This window comes from Erpetoichthys calabaricus, chromosome 13 (assembly GCF_900747795.2).
Source record: "Erpetoichthys calabaricus chromosome 13, fErpCal1.3, whole genome shotgun sequence".
In the NCBI taxonomy this organism is placed as follows: domain Eukaryota; kingdom Metazoa; phylum Chordata; class Cladistia; order Polypteriformes; family Polypteridae; genus Erpetoichthys; species Erpetoichthys calabaricus.
The window spans coordinates 73,794,948-73,815,979 of record NC_041406.2 but is presented as its reverse complement, the minus strand read 5'-3'; the positions used below and the strand labels follow the sequence as shown (position 1 = coordinate 73,815,979).

At 39.7% G+C, this 21,032-nt stretch overlaps 1 protein-coding gene across 1 annotated transcript in view; it reads right to left on the bottom strand.

Annotated features, from left to right (window-relative positions):
- The window catches only part of fam171a1 (family with sequence similarity 171 member A1), a 217,512-nt gene that overhangs the window by 64,289 nt on the left and 132,191 nt on the right, over positions 1-21,032 (bottom strand). The window contains exon 5 of the mRNA XM_028817121.2: positions 15,366-15,542. Within this exon, the coding sequence (XP_028672954.2) occupies positions 15,366-15,542 (177 nt within the window). The remainder of the gene's footprint in view (positions 1-15,365; positions 15,543-21,032) is intronic.

Below are 21,032 nucleotides of genomic sequence, written 5' to 3'. Positions count from 1 at the left end.
CTGTGGCAGAGCGACGGGCGTTGAGCAGGCTCCTGTCAATCATGGAGAATCCACTGCATCCACTAAACAGTGTCATCTCCAGACAGAGGAGCAGCTTCAGCGACAGACTGCTGTCAATGTCCTGCTCCACTGACAGACTGAGGAGATCGTTCCTCCCCCAAACCATGCGACTCTTCAATTCCACCCGGGGGGGTAAACGTTAACATTATTCAAAGTTATTGTCTGTTTTTACCTGCATTTTTATCACTCTTTAATATTGTTTTTTGTATCAGTACGCTGCTGCTGGAGTATGTGAATTTCCCCTTGGGATTAATAAAATATCTATCTATCTATCTATCTATCTATCTATCTATCTATCTATCTATCTATCTACATTAGATTCTCCTTCAGGCAGGACAATTAATATCAGAAATACTAAACAGTCACAAAACTCAAAGGTTTAGCAATAGCTTTTTTCAAAAGTAGTCCATTTTAAGAAATGCACATTATTTACAAAGAAGTCCAAACGATTGTTTTTAATTATAGGCAGTATTACAGTTTTGCTGTGTTTATTCTCCAGCTGCACTAGGTTTCTTAGAAAATAATCATGCATCTGTGTCATTTGGCAGGAATTCCAGCCTTTTAAAAAAATGTAAACCCTACAATATTAATGCCAGTTACATTTCCAAAAAAAAAATATTGGTACAGTAAGAGCTTGTGGGTCTGTGCATGAGTAGGCTCAGTGATGCAATGGCACACCATCCAGTGTTGGTTCTTACCTTGTACTCCAGTCAAATGGAGAGGCTTCAGCTCTCCCTGACCCTGGACTAGAGACAGGTTAAGTACTAATTAGATTACGTAGGTCCAGTGGATGAAAGGATGGATGTTGTTATATAGATGTGGAGGCTTTCGGAAACTGCAACAAATCAATAACACATTTTCTTCTCAGAAATGTACAGTGACACTACATATGTCTCAAATAGACCAGTTATGAGACATATACTGTGTTATGAGATTCTTATAACATTTACCACAAAAATACTGGAGACAATAGCAACATACATCTGATTAACAAAATGAAGCATCCCTGCATTTAAAAGAAATATAGTCTAGTACCAATAGTGCATAGTCACATAAAAATCCTATATCAACAATTTGTGAAATTTTCTGATTTATTTTTGAGGATTATCAATTTTTAACGTGGATGCCCACAAACCTCTTTTTCACCAGTCTGTCCATGTAGAAGAGGAACAATGCACTAATGAAAATGACCCATCTTTTTAGGCCACAATCCCAGGACCCTATCAACCTAAGATTAACAATGCTAAAAGGTTTGGCTTTAGTGTGAGTCACAAAAGCAATACTTCAACTTCATCTCGGCATAATTTAATGGTATATTACTTTTATCTAACAACAGCTTTTTGTTTTAATTATTCTGATCATATATACAAATTGGATTTACACTCAACTGAAAAACCCTCTCTATTCCCAAAATTAAATCCTTCCCAAAGCTGATGCTATCATGGACGGGCCTCTAGGAGTAACTCCTAAACTGTGAATCTGTACTGACAGATAACACCATTTAAGTGGAACCTCAGCACCCAGAAAACACACTTTTGGAAGAACTACCAAACCTAGAAGAGACCTTTTCAACCGTAAAAAATGAAGAACCATAAGATATGTCGCTCAGATTGTAACCCCACACAAGCTTTAAGACTGATATGAGGGAAATGCAAGCAGCTTCAAGAGATCACTAGGAAAAAATGGAACAAAGAAGAAAGGCCATCAGAGTTCAGAAATGCCATAATTGTCACTATTTTCACAAAGCTTTTCTCTGTACTCCGCCATCAAGTAAATCCATGCCCATATACTTCTACATCGTTTACTCCCACTTGCTGAGGAAATCCCTCATGAATTCCAGTGTAGTTTCAGACTGTGCCAAGCCTTTATCACTCTGATTTTTGCAGTCCAGAGAGCCCAACAGGACTGCTGGCAAAAGCAACAAAAGTGATAATTCCCCAGAAAAAAGCCTTTGACTCCAATAATCAGGAAACAATCTAAAAGATCTTGTCTAAAGTCAGACAGCCTACTGCACAACCAAATTACTTCAGCTATTCTCTGAAATAGGATGTACACAAATGAATTTATCACTCAATAGTGTTTTTAAAAAAGATTATATCATCATGCTGACCTTTTCACTGTTTACCTTCACATTGTTCTGCTTCTCATCTCTGACTTCTTTCTTTATCCCACTGAGTTTGAATGCCAGTTTGATGGGAAGCTGTTCAACCTACACCACCTTAAGCCTAAGGACAAAGAGTGACCCATATGATAGTCATCAACCTTAAATATGCAAATGAATGCCCTATTTTTGCCCACGCTGTGGAATAACTGCAGACAACTTCGCCAATGTCTACTAGAGCACAGAACATTTCATCTAAATAAAAAAACACTAAGATTTTCTATGCAGATCTACTTGACCACGTAATCAACATTTCAAATGAAAAATAAGATAAGTATCTGACTGTTTTCAAGTTTTGACAGCCAACTGTCTGATAATTCAACTATCTGGATCAGGGGTCATCAACTCCGGTCCTGGAGGGCCCCAGGTTTTTATTCTAACCCTTTTCTTAATTAGTGGCCTGTTTTTGCTGCTAATTAACTTCTTTTTAATTCATTTTAATTGACTTGCTCTTGAAGACTAAGACCCCTTAATTGTTTCTTTTTCCTTAATTGGCAGCCAAACAATAATGAGATACAAAATGAGCCAAAACAACTGGTGTCCATCATACAATATCTGAAAATAAAGAAAGATGAAGGTCTCAGGAATGCTGTTCTGCTCAGGTCCCCAAAACATTTTACCAGAAAAGAGAAAAATCAACATTTACAGAAATGTCTGCCATTGCACAATGAGAGCAGCAACAAGCCATGGAATTAAAAAACGGGTTTAATTAACAACAACAATAGGCACCTAATTAAGCAACTGGTTGGAATGAAATTCGTTGGAGTTTGAAGCTCTGACTTAGTTGGTCTTCTGTTGGCTCACTCACTTCATGTTTCATTTCTGTTTGGGTGCCATTTAAGGAAAGAAATGAAGCAACTCAGAGGAACGATAAAAAAATTCAGGGGAACAAATCTTAAAGACGCAATTCAATTAAAATGAATTCACAACAAGTTATTTACCAGCACAAACAGGGCTCTCATTAAAAAAGGGATTAGAATGAAAACCTGCAGCTACTGTGGTCCTCCAGGACCGGAGTTGGCAACCCCTGATCTAGATCATTGTCAATCCTGAATCAACTACGCCAACACTTCTTTTGAGAAAATGTGCTGTCAGATCTTCAAGAAGTGTAACATTAAAATGGAAGCCAAGCTAAAGTTCAAGCAGGCCATTTGCATAAGTACCCATTTGTATGGAATGATAACCCAGGATACCTTCTTTTACCATCTGAAGACTCTTTAGATAGTCCATCAACAGTGCTCGGAAAATTCTCAATGTCAACTGTAAGGATCTCAACAATAACTCTAGTGATTTCCATTGAGAAAAATACGAACAGCATGAATCATGCAAAACCAGTTCTGCTGGACTTGTCATTGCAAGAGAGTTCCCTATCTATCTATCTATCTATCTATCTATCTATCTATCTATCTATCTATCTATCTATCTATCTATCTATCTATCTATCTATCTATCTATCTATCTATCTATCTATCTATCTATCTATCTATCTATCTATCTATCTATCTATCTATCTATCTATCTACTCCTATTTCCCCTAAAAGGTCCTCTATTTCCAGCAGACCTGAGGCAGAAATCCAGGGAGATCAGTGAGAGCTTTAAAGACACCTTCACTTTCCTATCCTGGAAAAGGCTGAATCAATGTTGCTAGCAGAAAGAATGAATTATGGAAATAAAACATGTCGCCACATTATTCCTCAAGCAGCAGTTCGTTTAAAGACCGACCCACTATTCTTATTTTCAGAGACAGCCAATAATGATGTCGACTCAGCTTCTTATACATAAAATCTATATTGATACATTTAAAAAACAATAATCTGTCACTCTTAGCTTAATATTTTACTTTTTACCTTATAATCTCCCGCTATAATTAATTGAAAACTTTATATAAAGTGGCCAAGCACTTCCTACAAATATGGGTCAAGTACAGATTACTTCTTAGTATAATTAAAATAAAGACTTCCCAAATAAAGAGTATTTCCATCCAAACTAAGTATTTGTTATAATTGCATTAAAACAGAAGCCATAATTTCAGTTTTTCTTAAGCTCAATTTGAACTTGACCCATAAAACTACAAATCCAGGATGTTACAAAATGACTTCCTTTCCCCCACCTCCACCATTATAATCCCAGGACACTCAGATGATAAATGCGGTTTTGCCCCACATGCACCATTATTGCAGAGTCAGATGGATAATCAATCAGCCGACTTCTTTTTTCCTAACAGAAGTGCCACACAATTTGCTTGTGTCTCTGAAGCCCACTGCCTCAAATTTGTAAAAACCATAGCTGCTGCATCAATCCAAAACGGTTTATACTGTATATCATATGTTATGTTTTACTTAATAGTCCCAAGAAAAAAAAAACAAAATCCATGGACAGCTGTTCCATCCATCATCCAACCCGCTATATCCTAACTACAGGGTCACGGGGGTCTGCTGGAGCCAATCCCAGCCAACACAGGGCGCAAGGCAGGAAACAAACCCCGGGCAGGACGCCAGCCCATCGCAGAACACACACACACACACACCAAGCATACACTAGGGACAATTCAGGATCACCAATGCACCTAACCTGCATGTCTTTGGACTGTGGGTGGAAACCGGAGTACCCGGAGGAAACCCACACAGACATGGGGAGAACATGCAAACTCCACATAGGGAGGACCCTGGAAGCAAACCCGGGTCTCCTAACTGCGAGGAAGCAGCACTACCCACTGTGCCAACTTGCCGCCTACATCTGTTCCAAAGACACAAATATATCATGAATGTATTATTTATGAATAATGCAAGTCCTTTCTACAAAATGCAGATGGTAGAGGACGTTAATAAATCTAGTAGCAGCGCTGTACTTCTTTATCAATGGCATTCATGAAAGATGAGGGAACTGTTTTGTCAGTGTGCTGTTTAAAACTCTGTTGAGTCTCATTTGACCTGTCTAACTAAAAAGCACACTTTCATCAACTCAAGCTATCCCAGGAATTTACTTGTGAATTAAGAGGTAAGTAACGAAAAATAATGAAAGCTTAAGTTCAAATCCTGAGAAACTCGGGATCTCGGGAATCTGCTCTCTCAACTTCTGTGAACAAGGTCATAAAATTATAGCAGGACTACACGAAATGTTAAATCGGTTTGTCCTTTTATTCAAGTGTTGCATTTCTGTTACACTTCCATTTCACTTCCCACTGCTGTCGATTCACTTTCTGGACTCATTCACAGGGCTGTGGAGTCTGAACCAATTATTGGGTTACTGGAGTCTGAGTTGGTAAACAATGCACCCACTTAGTCTCCGACTAAATGTAAACTGCAATTTGTTAAAATTTCCAATTTCACAAATACTGATTCAATTAAACGATTTTTTCTCCAAGACTTTTGATACAAACATAACTTCTTTTTTAATTTTGTAAGTTTAGTCTTATGCTCAAGGTTATTCAGTATTTGTAGGCCACAGCAACATTGCTACAGCTGAATTTTAACGGGATATACTGCTAAAAAGTAGCCTGATGATTCACACTGGCAGTGATAAAGTGCCTTGTATCTTGTATGTGGGATGTGGGTTGCTTTCAATCAATAAAATACACATAAAGGTCAGCCCTGACACAGACAGACATAGGACTTGGGTTGAAAGTACACAAGAGTTTTTATTTTTCCTAATATGAAACACCTTCCTCGTCCCCACAAGTCAAGCACAATTCCCAAAACACAAGCACACCTCTACATAGTACTCTTCTTCTCTTTCTCCTCCAGGCAAGCTTCATCTCGCTCCTCCTGACTCTGGCTCCTTTTACAACTCCCCCAGAAGTGTTCCAGGTGCTCACTGACCTACTTCTGGCAGCACTGCCGCCCAAAAGGGCTCAGCAGCACCCCCCAGACCCCAACAGGGCTGTAACCAACTCCAACTCCCATGAAGCCCTGCGGGAGTCCGAGGCACCACTGCAACCCAGGGGGCTGCCATCTAGCGGTCCGAGAAAGGTAACACTCTGAATAGGATGGCTCCCCTGGTCTTCCCACGTGGAGGCATCCTGACCGGGCAAGGGTCCCGGCCATCCACCACAATATATTAGTCTAATTAGAAATATAGGAATTGGAGTCGGAGTCAGAATTGGTGATACCATGAATTGAGGAGTCGAGGTTGAAGGTTATGGAGGTACCAACTCCACAGCCCTGCTCACTGGTGAGACTGTTTTGATTTTACGTTTCATTAGAGCTCACTGGTTTATCTGCTTTCATTTATGTTTCATATAATTACTTTGATCCATTTTCAACTTTTACAGTAATCATAACCTATTTGGGACTTTGTGTGTGTTGTTGTTGTTTGCTATTCATTCTGTAAAAATTTATGTATTATTAGGACATGAGAGCACAAAGTCAGTGTTTATGTAATTTACTGCCACAGTATACAGATATTTTTGGGAATTGGGATGGGAAGGTGTGAGTTTATTTCACTGATTCACACAATATTACCATATATACTACTGATCACTTTCATTATTCTTCTTTCCACTCGTTTTTTCTGTCTCTGTCTAGGTCTCTTAGTGTGGGGAGGTTAATATCCACAAGATGAGCCCACTTTGACTTGCCCGACTCAGAACTGTGCCCACGCACAAAGCATAGGGTCTGTGTTGCAAGTCAGCAATGTATAAAATATCTAGGAGTTTTGCAGACCCCGAAATAGGAGAGCTCATTCATCGAAGCAAAAGACAGAAAATATTAAACCGCTTCTGTGAAAGGTGTGATCAAGTTTTTTTTGGTAAGTAAAATAAAGGAAAAACAGTCAAGAATACAAAACTAGCTTATAAAACACACAAACAACCCTCCACACCAGAGTAGTGCACATTAAATGTTATTCAGAAGAGGATTACCTACAGTAGTAAGAAACTTATATTACCCCCAAAATAAAAAATTAAAAAGATTTGGGTTAAATTTTAAACTTTTCAAATGTTTGTTAAGATAAACAAGTTAATTATCACCAAGTTGAACAATTCACTTCGGAACTTCATCATCCACTAAAAGCAGCATAGTATATAAATATCACACAAATATAAATCTGCATTAAAAATAACATTAATAAACGAAACCATGGAAGTGTAATAAGTGAGTATTTCCTACAATGTCAATAGCAAAACCCAAATGTAAAATAGTGTAGCTGAGAAGCATGTTGCAAGCACTAAAGACCACCATCCTAGGTCACCAAGATTGTCCAGCATAAAAAAAGGGATATCACTAATGTAATTACTTGAGTATGTCAATGTTTTATTGATTACCTTTACTAAGAAAATGCAACTGTAATGATTTTTCAAGGTAAAGAGCATTTATATTAATCAAGCAAGGCTTGACACTATCAGTGTATTTTCAAACATATTTAATCCACTTCAGGACTGAAAGGTGGGCTCTCCATGCCAGCAGCCCTGGGAACAAGGCAGGATACATCTGTCCTTCATAGAAATACACACACACACACACACACAGATCCTCGTACAAATTTGCCAATCAATATAACATGCACAAAAAATACATTATACCCAGCGTAAAATCTGGCTGGCAAATTCTACACAGAAAATCACAAGAGACCAGGAATCAAAACCTGGACACCGAAACTGTGAGGTAAGGGCTAGTAACCACTGCGCTCAGTGCTGCAACTAACACTTATTAGCACTTGAAAAAATGTTAAGAAATTACACAGAGAATTTGTGTGAAGAAATGCTAGTCTGCCCTGAAATAAAACATTGGAAACATTTTTGGTAAACCAGCATAGTTCTTTTACAAGTCAGAACAGTTTAAAATGTTTATCATTATTGTAATACAACATTAAGTTTTATTTTGTATAAGAATGACCAGCAAATCTTACAAGAAAAAAATGTAAGAGTATTCAAATTTTTATATCCATGCATTTCTATCTTTATCAAGATAAACAAAACAATGAACGGTATTGCTAATGAAAACAACAATGGCAGCATTAGACTTTGTAAAGCTGTCAAAGATAGATATTTACTTGATGAATAATGTATTTGTAAAAAGTAATTAACTTGGTGTATATACACAGTCAAATTTGAAATGCTTAGCCACGATGCTTTAACAATACCTAACAGGTTGCTAGTATACAACTATTAGAATAGTAAAGCCCAAACCACAGTCACATAAAGATTCGGCTGATGAGCAGAAACAATGTGATGCCAACCAAGTATACACTGACAGTCAACAGACTGGGAAAAGTAGTTGTCACATCAACAACTGGGACTTGAAAGTGACCACCAGTATAAAAGGAACCAGGCCAGCATCATTAGCCATTGTGGAAACTATTACTTCATAGTTATTGGGATAGACGAGGTATGATCAAAAAATACGGTGAATGTTTTAAAAAAGAAACACTTATTGCAGTAAAAGATTTACAACTACTAGTCACCCTCAAAATACTCTCCTCCACTTTGAATGCACTTATCCTAACACTCCTGACACTTTGCGAAGCAGTTCTGGAAGTTTTCTTTGGAGAGTATCTTTAGTTAGGCTGTCATGGCTGCCTGGATGTCCTCAATTGATTGAAATTGTTTGCCTTTCATGGTCATTTTCAATTTAGGGAACAGCCAGATGTCGCATGGTGTCAGATCCGGCAAATAAGGTGGATGCAGACGCAGCGTAATGTTTTTATTCAACAGAAATTGTCGTACTAGAAGGGATGTGTGACAAGGAGCGTTGTCATGATGAAGAATTAAACCGTTTCAACATTTCCCTCGGTTATTGATGTTGAAGGACGACCTGATCTTTTCTCGTCTTCAACCGAGTCAGATCCATTATGAAATCAATCAAACCACTTGTAAACAGTCTGAATTGTCGGTGCAGTGTCACTATAAGCCGATTTTAACATCTGATGGGTTTCCTGAGCTTTTTGCAATTTGAAACAAAATTTCACGTTAATGTGTTGCTCGATATCCATTATTAATGACAAACTTGAAAAACACACTCGAACTCACCAGTGGCTCACAAACGACTGACCGTATCAAACAAGTTGAAACTTGTCACAAACTCGGCTCTAGGATGGACGTGTCAGAACCTGCACTTAATTGTTTTGCGTTGCTCTTGGATGGTGCTCTGCATCAACATTCACTGTACTTTCTGATCTCACCTCGTATAAGAACCTGGATATACTGATTTTCTGAGGCATATATTTTATTATTGAAGGCTCATGAAGGGCGCAGAAAGAATTCTAACTAGTGCCATTTTATCTTGGTATAATAGCACAACTACACAATGCACAGAGGTTGTCTGTTAAGAAATCCTAGGTTATACTTTATCGATTACAAACCCTGCTGTGCTCCTGGTTTTAGTAAATTACAGGATTTTAAACATACAGGCAGCCAGTACTCAGAAAGGAACATTCAAAAACAGCGTCTATCCCCAGGCACTGTGTGTCATGAACAATTGGAGTACACCCACCGACTGTCTGACTGCTTTCCATTAATACTTGGACTGTCCAATGTCATACTTGCTGCACCACATCCTGCATATTTATCAGCTTACTTTGGTGACTATAATAAATGTAATTTTATGTTGTAAGGCAACCAAACATCCATTCATTTTGTACGTTACTAAAATAAACAAATTTAGGACAGACCACATTTTCTTTTTTTTTCTCTAACATTAGAATTTCTCAGAAGGGAATTTCAACAAAATAAAATACCTGTGTTATGCACTGGGTCTGTTAAAGTGTCCCCCCAAGTGGTCCATAATTTCTCTGTAGCCATTAAGGGACACAAAGTGGACACTCCAAATCATGTATTCCATTTACAAGCCTGGAGTGACGTATGTATTTGCAGTTAAAATTAAACACAAAATAAAATGCATTATATTTGTATGTGTGATTGTTATATAGACAGAGAAAACATCGATGTACAAGCGCCTTAGGCCTGCTGCCCATCCAACATCTTGGACATTTACAACGTGTAGCAAACCAAGTGCTACTAGTAGTAAAACATGAAATCCAAAAGAACCGACAAGACTTAATCACTTCACATGAACTCAAATCATTAAAATGCAAAAACAACCTTCAGAATCAAACATTTACTTGCTGGATATTGACTTATCTGTCTATGTCATTTTATTCCAGATTTCACCATGCAATGTTGAGAAGTTTGCACCAGGCATAGAGGTAGAAAATTGGAATTTGAAGAACAGGAAATGAAATTCATGAAAACCCACGTACTGGCTTTATCACAAGTATGTACTGAATGTAACATTAATTTTCAACAATGCAATAAGAAAATGTACCAAGAACTGTTACGTAATATAATAATATAATTTTTTCTATACTCCATTTCAATAACTAATGGTAATCACATTCAATTTATTATTTTGGAATAAAACCACAACTGTCATTGAGCAAGCAATGATATTTTATTTCTGCAACTAGTAATGTGTCCACGGTTAGCATTACTGACCCTGTAACTGGAATAAGTGGGTTTGAAAACAGATAAATGGGTGGACGGATATAATAAAGAGACTATTGAGAATGATACATAACCTCAAACCTTCCATTGCAAATGCTATCTTTTGGGACACAGGGTTGTGTAACTGTAAGTATAGTGGGCATAAGTGGCAAACTGTGTCTACCTCAGAATAAATAACTAAATGCTTGATAGCTATAACTAACAAAAAGGCACAATATATAAGCAAACAACTACTCCAACTTTGAAAGCATTTCTCAAACCATAGAAAACTTCAAGGTCTCAAAATTAAAATTTTCATCAGTCTTTCCATCTTAATGGCCTTTTTCTTTTTCATGATATTCTGTTTTCATACAACAAAATAAGCCAGTAACTCATACGGTATTAATAATCCACAGTAAAACACATAATCACAGGAATAGTATAACTTGACCCAGATTTTGGTTTCTAAAAGTAATCTGGGTTTATGGCAAAGGGCCATTTTATTCTGAAATCATTTTAAATTAAAATGGGATACATTTGAATTTCATGACAATTAAGTTATGCATTATCATACTGCTTTCTGTCATGCTGAAACTTAATAAAAAGCAGTATTAAATGAGACCCGTGGTTTTCATGTTCAAGTTATTGCCTACTGTGTACCTTTTTATGCAGTATTTTATGGCATCATACCAAAAATAAACAGTTCCTGTCACTTACTGCAGCAACTTTTAATTATTATAATGTGTAGAAACAAATTCAGCCACAGCCTGTAGCATATCTAGTGATGGTTCCTGCCCTGAACCCAATGTGGTCTAGCTACTTCGACCCTGAAATGGACTATCTAAGAGACTCCTAATATAATTTCTCATGTGGATCAAGGTAAGAGGCAAAACTATACCAGCTCTTGACTCCTGCCAGTTTAGTTATGGCTTTATGTGGTGTAGCAGGTCCTCCGCTCAGAAAGAATGGCAGTTTTAATAAATAATCAATTGGCCGGCTCATTCTTAGTGGGCGCACTCATGCGGTTGACAGAGTAATTGAGGCGAGACACACCTGCACATGAAGGTGCAGTCTTTCTCAGTTGCTTCATTGGCTTCTTGTGATTGAGAGGCTGCACCCATGGAGCCTTATAAGAACGAGCCGGCACAAGAGAAAGGAAAAACAAAGGAAAGAAAAGGGAAAGAACATGAAGGTTAAAGTAAGGAAAAAAGAGAAGGCAGGAGCATGAAGGAGAGGAGTAGGTGTACAGTAATGTGAGGAAGCAGGTGAACGGCTGTGGAGCCCCACGTGGCTGGCACTCACTAGTGGGCTCAGGGGTCACTCCTGTTGAACGTTCTAGTAGCAGTAGTGACCACTAGGCTCAGAAGGACACAGCGTGCTTTCGCCAGATGCAGCCTGGAAAGGCAATGGTGGATGCGGGAGCAGGGCTCGGTGGCTCCCTGCAGATGCCATAGGATTGGCAATGGGGACACGGGCCAGGAGAAGAAGGGTGCTGGCGCCTGCTGGAGGAATTCTCCTTGGTCTGCAAGGTCCAGACAGGGCAAGCTGAAGAGGTGTCTGATTTTTACAAGGGCACCAAGGCTCACAGGATAAAAAGACAGTTTCCTGCCTGAATTTTAACCTCGTTTTAATGGACTATTTACAGATTGATTTTAACCTCCACAGAACGTTCATTTTATGATTTGTTTATTACTAGCCAACCCGCGGCATAGCATACGCCGCATAATTATGTATTGATGGGAGAACACTTCCTGAACAACACAGTTGTCCAAATGGCATGAGTTTGTGGACACCACTGTGAGTGAATGAAAAGATAGACTTCTGGAGAGAGCAACATACAATTGTCCGTGACTGAAAGCGGGATTGTCTGTGACGAAGAAGGCACGCTGGTGAAAGTTACTTCGTCGGTAGGGATAAGTGTCAGTACTTGTAGATTAAGGTGTAGCGAGTCTTTGTTGTTGACGCTTAATATAACTTGCGTACTGAGATGTTCCGGAGTCACAGTTGAGAAACACTTTTTTAGTGTCATTTAAGCACAGGGAAAAAAATGAACATGTGAAACATCCGTAATGTAATAAGCCACCAAGAAAAGTAACATTGCAACAATGCTATCTATGACCCAATCGCTGTAAACAGAAGTGAAAACAAAATCGAGCCCGGTGCACCGGTCGTGCAACTGTCTGTGCACCTCTGAGCCACATTGTCCTTTCATTGTTCTTTGCGGTTCCGGCTGCTTTTCTATATATAATCCACCAAGTCACTCGACCATGGTAGTAGTCTGCATACACAGGGCAGGGACGTATTCAGAGGGAGTGTATGACCTGCACTTACTGGGTATTCCTCATTCATGGGGAACAATTGCAAGCCCCGGTGCCCATTACGAATGGGGTTCAACGGCTTACCCACGCCTGTCGGCGCCGGGTAGACACACGTTGATCCATTCAGTGTAGCGCACGTGCAGTACCAGACATCACATACCTGTTAATGCTCAATCTCACGTGGCTGAAAGCCACTTGTCCCTCTAAGAAGTTGGACGCCTACCACTTGGTGATCGTGTAACTATTAAGCAGGAGGGAGTCTCATTAATTTTCGGAATTAACCAGACTAATCGCTCCACCAACTAAGTACGGCCATGCAACACCACGCACAGAATCGAGAAAGAGCTATCAATCTGTCAATCCTCTCCGTGTCCGGGCAGGGTGAGGTTTCCCGTATTGAGTCAAATTAAGCAAGATTTGTGTGGGGCGAGTTGTTGCGTCCGGGCACATGAGCAGGCACTGTGAATGCCTTGAGAGCGTGGGCGGATGCGTGCCGGGGAATAATGAGAATCTATATATCTTCATAGATATAGACAGCGTCTGATAGTTGTGATGGTTTTACACTCCAGTACATTGCCGTGAACGCTGGTAACAGTCAGGCAGGCAGGCGTATTAGAGTTGGTGCTCTTAGAGTTGGTGGGCGTGTCTCTCTAGCGGTTCGAGTTCTTGGGTGGTGCTCCGTCGTTTGTATCCCACGGTAGGACGACTTGGTGGATTATATATGGAAATGCAGCAGAAATCGAAAAGAATAATGAAAAGTCAACGTGGCTCAGTGGTGCATGTGTACTGTTGCAGAGACGAAAGTGAGTTGTTCCGTCTGGGCACATGAGCAGGCACCGTGAATGCCTTGACAGCATGGGTAGATGCGTGCTCAAGTTGGTGGGCTGGGCTCTGTGAGTTGACTGACATGGCTATTTTTTGCGTATCCCATGGTTGTCTTCCGGCAGTATGAATGCCTCGAGAGACCGGGCGTCTTTGTTTGGTGAGCTGTTGCAGTGTGTGAGTTAAAAGCTGCAATGGTTTTACACGCTGGTAACGGGTGGGCGGGCAGGCGTTCTCGTCCCATGGTCTTCGAGTTGGTGGGCGTGGCTCTGTGAGTTTTCGGCGTATCCCATCGTCTTAACGTTGGTGGGCTAAGAGTGGTTTATTTATCGCGCGTATCCTATGTTTTACACGCTGCATAAAGCGATTCACATCCGCAATATCATGCCTCTTCTTAGATGGTCCTGCCGCGTCCACCCTCGTTCTCAAAGCATACACACCGCCTGGTCATGGGCGGGGAAATGTTTTCCGTGTTCCTATCTAAGAAGACACATGTTTGTCGCGGATGCAAACTGCTGTATGTAGCATGTAAAACAGTTTGCGATGGTGCACGCGGTCGTGCGTTGTAATCGAAAAGTCAACATGGCTCAGAGGTGCATGTGTACTCTAGCACAGATGAACATAAATGATGGCGTTTTTTCTGAGTCGTCGAGTCCGAGTTGGTGGGCGTGGCTCTGCGAGTTGTCGTCGTATCCAATGGTCTTAGAGTTGGTGGGCGTGGCTCCTTCCTGCGTGCGCCATGGGTGTCTTACTTGTCAGCGGCTTAGTGAATCCATGCCCCTTCCTGCATGCTTTCCATGGTTGTCTACTTGTCGGCAGCTTAGTGAATTATATATATAGATAGACGTTGCACTGCACTTTTTGGACATTGTTGTTTATTTTAATAAAAACACTGAGCACTTTGCACCATCCCCTTGCTGCAGGTGTGTTATGTCCTCATCTGCCACGCTTGGGTTCAGGAGGCTCCCAAAAATGAAGAGGGAGCATGGAGCCAACCCGCAGCATCCCATTTTACATCATAAAATGCTTCTGGGGATTAGTGTTGATCCAGATTAAATTTAACATTAACTGTATTGGCCTGTAGCTCACATTTGTTTGCTTATGATACAGGGACCTAATTGTTAAACTTCTGTAAGTGCACACCACCCACCTCACTCTTGTGAAGTTGCATGCAGTCTCTGAAATCGTGAATTACCATCTATAAAACCTACAGGCATGCAGATGGCTGATATAAAAAATAAGAAACCAGAGGCTCACGTTTGAATATTAACAATCAAAAACTGGCCAATTTTCAGTTCAGGGAAAGAGATGGAGTTTATCAATGCCATATGAGCAGTTTGACTAATTAATGTGCTTGAGACCCTACACATACTATGCATAAACACAGTATATCTCCTATTTCTTGGTAACTTTGTACATTATAAGCACTCAAATGTCTTGTATGCATAATAATATACTTTTTATAAATTGTCATGCTAGAGGTTAAATAAAGAATACTCATCACCATTACATTGTGTGTATATACAGTACAACATATGTTAGCCATCATTTGTTACCAGTCTCGTCAATATAATCTATTCAGACTCACCAAGCTTCTTGTCAAATCTCCATGCTGGAATATGGTTATTCTCATTTAGGTTGCTGTTGGGAGGCAGAGGCACAAAGATGTGGATAGGACCATCGACCTGAACGTCAGACCCATCGCTATTAAGCAGGTGTACACTGATGGCAGTGATAGGCGTGAGTTCGAATCGACTGTTGTTTCCTGGAAAGTGAAAAAAAAAAATGTTAAGCTCCCAATACAAAAGAAACAAATGAATAGCTTCTTTCAATTTTTGCAATTTACAAGACATATTGCATGCGTATCTTTTACATATGATTGCCATATTTCCCATTTTTGCAAAAAGAGATATTACTGTTGATCTGAAACAAGGCACTATCCTACCCAAACAAAAGCATATGACAAACTTTCAGTTCTTTACACTAACTACAAACTAAAAGCGTTACATATAATATTAGAGGAGTTGGCAGTAAATCTTTTAATTTTGTGTGGACAGTATAAAAGTACTTCATCATTCAATATTGTGCTTTGGCATATATCAAGCAGCTCCTCCTCTTGGTCTTGTCTGGAAACTACAGAGGTTATCCAAGTGATGAAACAAGGACACATTCATATTTCTGCAACAACCCAGTGTCTGACCTTACATTACCTGGAATATTGGAAGCTATCATGTAACAAAACATTCCAGGGATGCTGGAAAACCTTTCCAGAATTCCTTTAAATAAAATTATCTTATATTAGCCACACCCTATTTTACAAAGCTTTATCTAAATTCAAACCACAGATTTTGTAACGCATAGTTACCTATGAAACTGGCATAAGTGAATAGCACTGCAGTCCTCCACAACTTAAACATTTAAATGCAAGTAATTGTGGTTTCTGTGGTTTGTATAACAGTTCAACCCTGAGATTACATAACTTGAGTTTTTATTTCAAGTTGTTTAAAAAATTTTTTAAAAAAAGATTGACTTTAGCAGCTTTATCAGCCATGGCTATGCAGCTCAGGAAGAAAACAAAGGGCTCCAGGAATCCGCAAAATGTTACCAATACTTCCTCCTCAATCTACAACTCATTAGGCATCTCTGCTACTGCTGCTCCTTGCCCGACACTTCCAGTTGAGCTGAGCTCTGTGATTACAAAGCAGACAGTCTGCTTTCCTTCATGCATCACAACATCCAGTTATGGGATGTGTTTTGACTCATTTACATTGTTCAGCTCTCATGTAATAGTGAGAAGCTCATTCCCACCTGTTTTTCAATATTTTAGAAAGAGTTAGGAATATGAGGGGGGACCCAAAAATAACGAGAATTTTTTTTTTAAATCGTATATTTTTCAGAAAATTTCCAAACTTTAATCACCCTCAAAATACTCTCCCTGAGATGCAATACACTTGTCCAACCACTTTTTCCATTTTTCAAAACCGTTCTGAAACTCTTGCAAAGTGATATTCTTCAGTGCCTCTGTCGTTTGCTTCTTAGCTTCCTCTACATACTGAAAATGCTTTTCTTTAACGTCCCTCTTCATTCTTGGATATAAGAAAAAATCACAAGGTGCACGGTCTAGAAAGTAGGTGGGGTGGGAAACCATTGTCATCCCATTTTTGTGAAAAACTGAAGGACACTCAATGCTGTGTGGGCGGGTACATTGTCTGAGTGTGGGCGGGTACATTGTCGTGATGCAGAAGCTACAATTTGGGTTGTTTTCTCTGCACTGCATCACTTGAGCATTTCAAGGATGCCACTGGGCCAAATGATGCAGAGGGCAGTCTAATACACGCACCTAGCGGCAAAGGTCGGACCTAACACACTTCCAGCCTCCAGAAAAAAATTCACATTATTGTGGGCCTCCCCTTGTGTATATCTTTTTCTTTCGGCTGCTCCCGTTAGGGGTCGCCACAGCGGATCATCTTCATCCATATATAGACACACACACAAAGACGTGAGCAAATTTGTTGGTACCCTCCACAAAAAAACAAGAACCCAAAATTGTTTATAAAATACCTTGAACCTGACAAAAATAATCAAAAATAACTGGCATTCACTATTGCTTATTCTGTATTTAACAAAATCAAGGTTTGTTTTAGTTTAAATTCAACAGAATATTTCAAATAATAATACAAATGAAAAAGGAATCAACAAAAATGATGGGACCCTTAACATAATATTTTGTTTCACAACCTTTAGAGGCAATCACTGCAAACAAGCGATTCCTGTAGCTCTCAATGAGACTTCTGAACTTTTCAACAGGTAGTTTGGTCCACTATTACTGATCAAACTAACCAGCTGTGTCAGGTTTGAAGGGTGCCTTCTCTGGTGCTTTCCACAGATGTTCGATATGGCTCGAATCAGGGCTCATAGAAGGCCACCTCAGAATAGCCATTGTTAAGTGATTTTAGTGGTGTGCTGTGGGTGATTATCCTGTTGGAGGATCCATGACCTGCAAGTGAAACAGAACTTTCTGACACTGAGCAGTACATCTTACTCCAGAATAATCTTGATAGTCTAGAGGATTTATTGTTCCCTGCACATACTCAAAGCACACCATGCTAGACACAGCAAAGCAGCCCCAAAACATAACTGAACCTCTTTCATGCTTTACAGTAGATCCGGTTTTCTTTTCTTTGAAAGCTTCATTTATTCATCTGTGGACATACAGCTGATGTGACTTGCCAAGACACTCCAGTTTGTCTCATCTGTCCAAAGGAAATTCTCCCAGAAGCATTGTGGCTTATAAATATGTGTTTTAGTAAATTTCATTCTGGCTTTTTTTTTTTTTTGTTTTTCTTCCAACAATAGAGTGCTCCTCGGTCTTCTTCCATTAAGCCCACTTTCACTCAAAAAAGCTACTGATGATGCAAACAATGTGCTGTAAGTGTACCTACCAACAAATTTGTCTAAAATTCTGTGGACACTGAGCTGATGCGACTTTTCTCATCTGTTCAAAGGACATTCTCCCCAGAAGCATGCATTTATATATATCATAATAGAAGCAAGGCGCCAGTGAGCCCCAAACACCAAACACACTGCTCTCCTCCAATTGAGTGCTGCTCTCTGTCCTCCCAGCTCCGACTCGCCTCAACAAGGGAGTGTGGTCCCTTTTACTGAGTACCTGGGAGCACTTCCGGTGCCAGAATTACTGCCCATTAGAAGTACTTCTGGGTCACATGTAAATCCCATATAATAGGGAGTATATCATACTGCAGCACTGTCTTGTGGCAACCATGGATCCCAGCAGGGCTGGACTACCAGACTACAGTTCCTGGCATTCCCTGTTGGTTCCCAAATGTGCGCTGATATGGAGGGCTGCTGCCATCTAGCGCCAGGGGTGGGTGGGGAATAAACATCCCCCAGAGACAATCCGTCCCTGTCCTTCTATCCCAGCCAGGGAAGGTGTGGTCGGAACGGCTGTTCATTTGCTTGAGATTTCCCATCCAGGTAAGGAATCGTCTCCTTGTTCTGTTGGGCTGTCTGTCCATCCACCCAGGAAGCCTTGTCCGGGTGTGGCCTCCTTCCCTCTCTCGGTTGGGATGCCTTTCTGTCCATTTGGTGCCTCCCATCCAGATAAGGAATCTTCCCAACTGCCTGCCAGGATCCCCATCCACCACATGGGCCATCTACTATATCTATCTATCTCTCTCTCTCTATATATATCTATATCTATATATATCTATACAGTGGAACCTCTAGATACGAGTTTAATTCGTTCCAGCACTGAGCTTGTATAGCGAATTTCTCGTATCTAGAACAAACTTCCCCATTGAAAATAATGGAAATCCAGTTAATCCGTTCCGCACCCCAAATATATTAACATAAAAATCAATTTTCCTAACAAATAACACTGATAAATTATATACAGTATACTGTAGTCTACCTTTAATAAATAACACTGGTAAATAATATAACTGATTATTAAAAGAATCAAAACAGGTGTCCAAAGTGCAGTAGAGCATTCAATAAATCTTTAAATAAATAATCCTTAAAACAGTTGTGAAGTGGAGGTTTAAAATACACAAGAATAACAATCCTTTAACACGAGGTTAAAACGTCAACAGGAAGCAGTCTTTAAAAAAACAGATGACAATCCCCAGTGCTTCTTCTCTGTTAGCGTCTCACCTGCTTCTCCCATGCGGGCTCTGCAACAGGCGAGACACTCTTAATGCAGCTGACCTTCTCTACACCGTCCTGCTTCAGCTCACTGTTCAGCTACACGCGATCCTGCACTCGCTCGCTCTCCCGCACCGACTTCCTACTGCTGCCGATTCCTGCTGCTTCCTGCCTCCTCCTGCAACCTCCATTCTCTCTCCTCTCTTTTCTTTTACTTCTTCTCCCCCTTAACCGGCTCGCGCTTCTCGATATATGCGGGGAGGACATGGCAGCTGCAGCCCATCAGCCACAGGAACAATCATGGATGTGGGCAGTTTCCCACCTGTGCACTTAGGTGAGAAACGCAGACACCGCAGATTGCCCTGCGGCTCGCTACAGCTACCACGCCCCCTCGCTAAGCCGCGAGCTATACCCACAGCCTGGCTCGTTACGCGACCCAATGCTCGTATTTAGATCTGAATTTTTCGCTCATACTTTCCTCGTATTTTGAATTTCTCGTATACAGAGGTGATCGCATCTCGAGGTTCCACTATATATATATATATATATATATATATATATATATATATATAAAACAACATTGCATTCTTATGCCCAGTCACGTAAAGGAGTGCATCTATATAAATCATGCAAAGAATTAAAGGTGTGTATAGATGCTGTTGAACATATACCGTATAAACACAACTACCTTAAAATTTAATATTACATCCAACTCTGTATGCTCTTGCTACCTTTCATAATATTATTATATTTTGTCTTTGTTGACTAACAATACTAAAATTTAAGCAACATGTACAAGGATAGAAAAACCAAGGTCATAAAGTCTAGTTGGTGGTTTACATGTCAGACTGAGGTGATTGTGATCTCATCCATACCCTAAATACAATACTAGATTTCAAAGTCAATTTGTCAGAATAGTCTTCAGCACCTAACGCTGAATTGGATTTAGCTTCTTGACATTGTTATTCGATGTTACTTAAATGGTAATCTGTTTAAATGTTTATTTGAATAGTCATGATAACAAGATTTTCTTTAAAGCAGATTAGACAAGTAGAAGTAATAAGATTTCAGAAAAGATTATTGTGATCTCCTGTGACTTAAAGTAAAAACTTAAGGCTTATGGTATACATGACTTGTCTTAATTTGCATGATGATTAGTTTGTGTTAAGATTACCTTTAAATCCAGGGCTCTTTTAACTAACTTTTTCCTGATTTAGTATACTTACTACACTGCATCTGCTTCAAAAAACATATATGAAAAGTAGAATGTTATAACAAATGAAGAAATGCAACTGAGTCACAGAAATGTAAGAAATGTGAAACATCTGGCAGGAGGGTTTGGCACATTACATTGAAGGCTTCCTAAAGATATGGTGTTATGATGGGAAAAAAAACTGTGACACAAATCATAACCCATGTTTGCGTGTATAGGCTGTGATTATAGTGGTATTTCTGAAATTCTGAGTAACACGTTATTTTAAATGTACCAATTTCCAAACCTTTCAAACCTTACAATTAGAAAATGCTCAACATACTGTAAATCCATTGTTCCGCTTGGAAAAACTTGGCAACATGGCTACTGATTGTCATA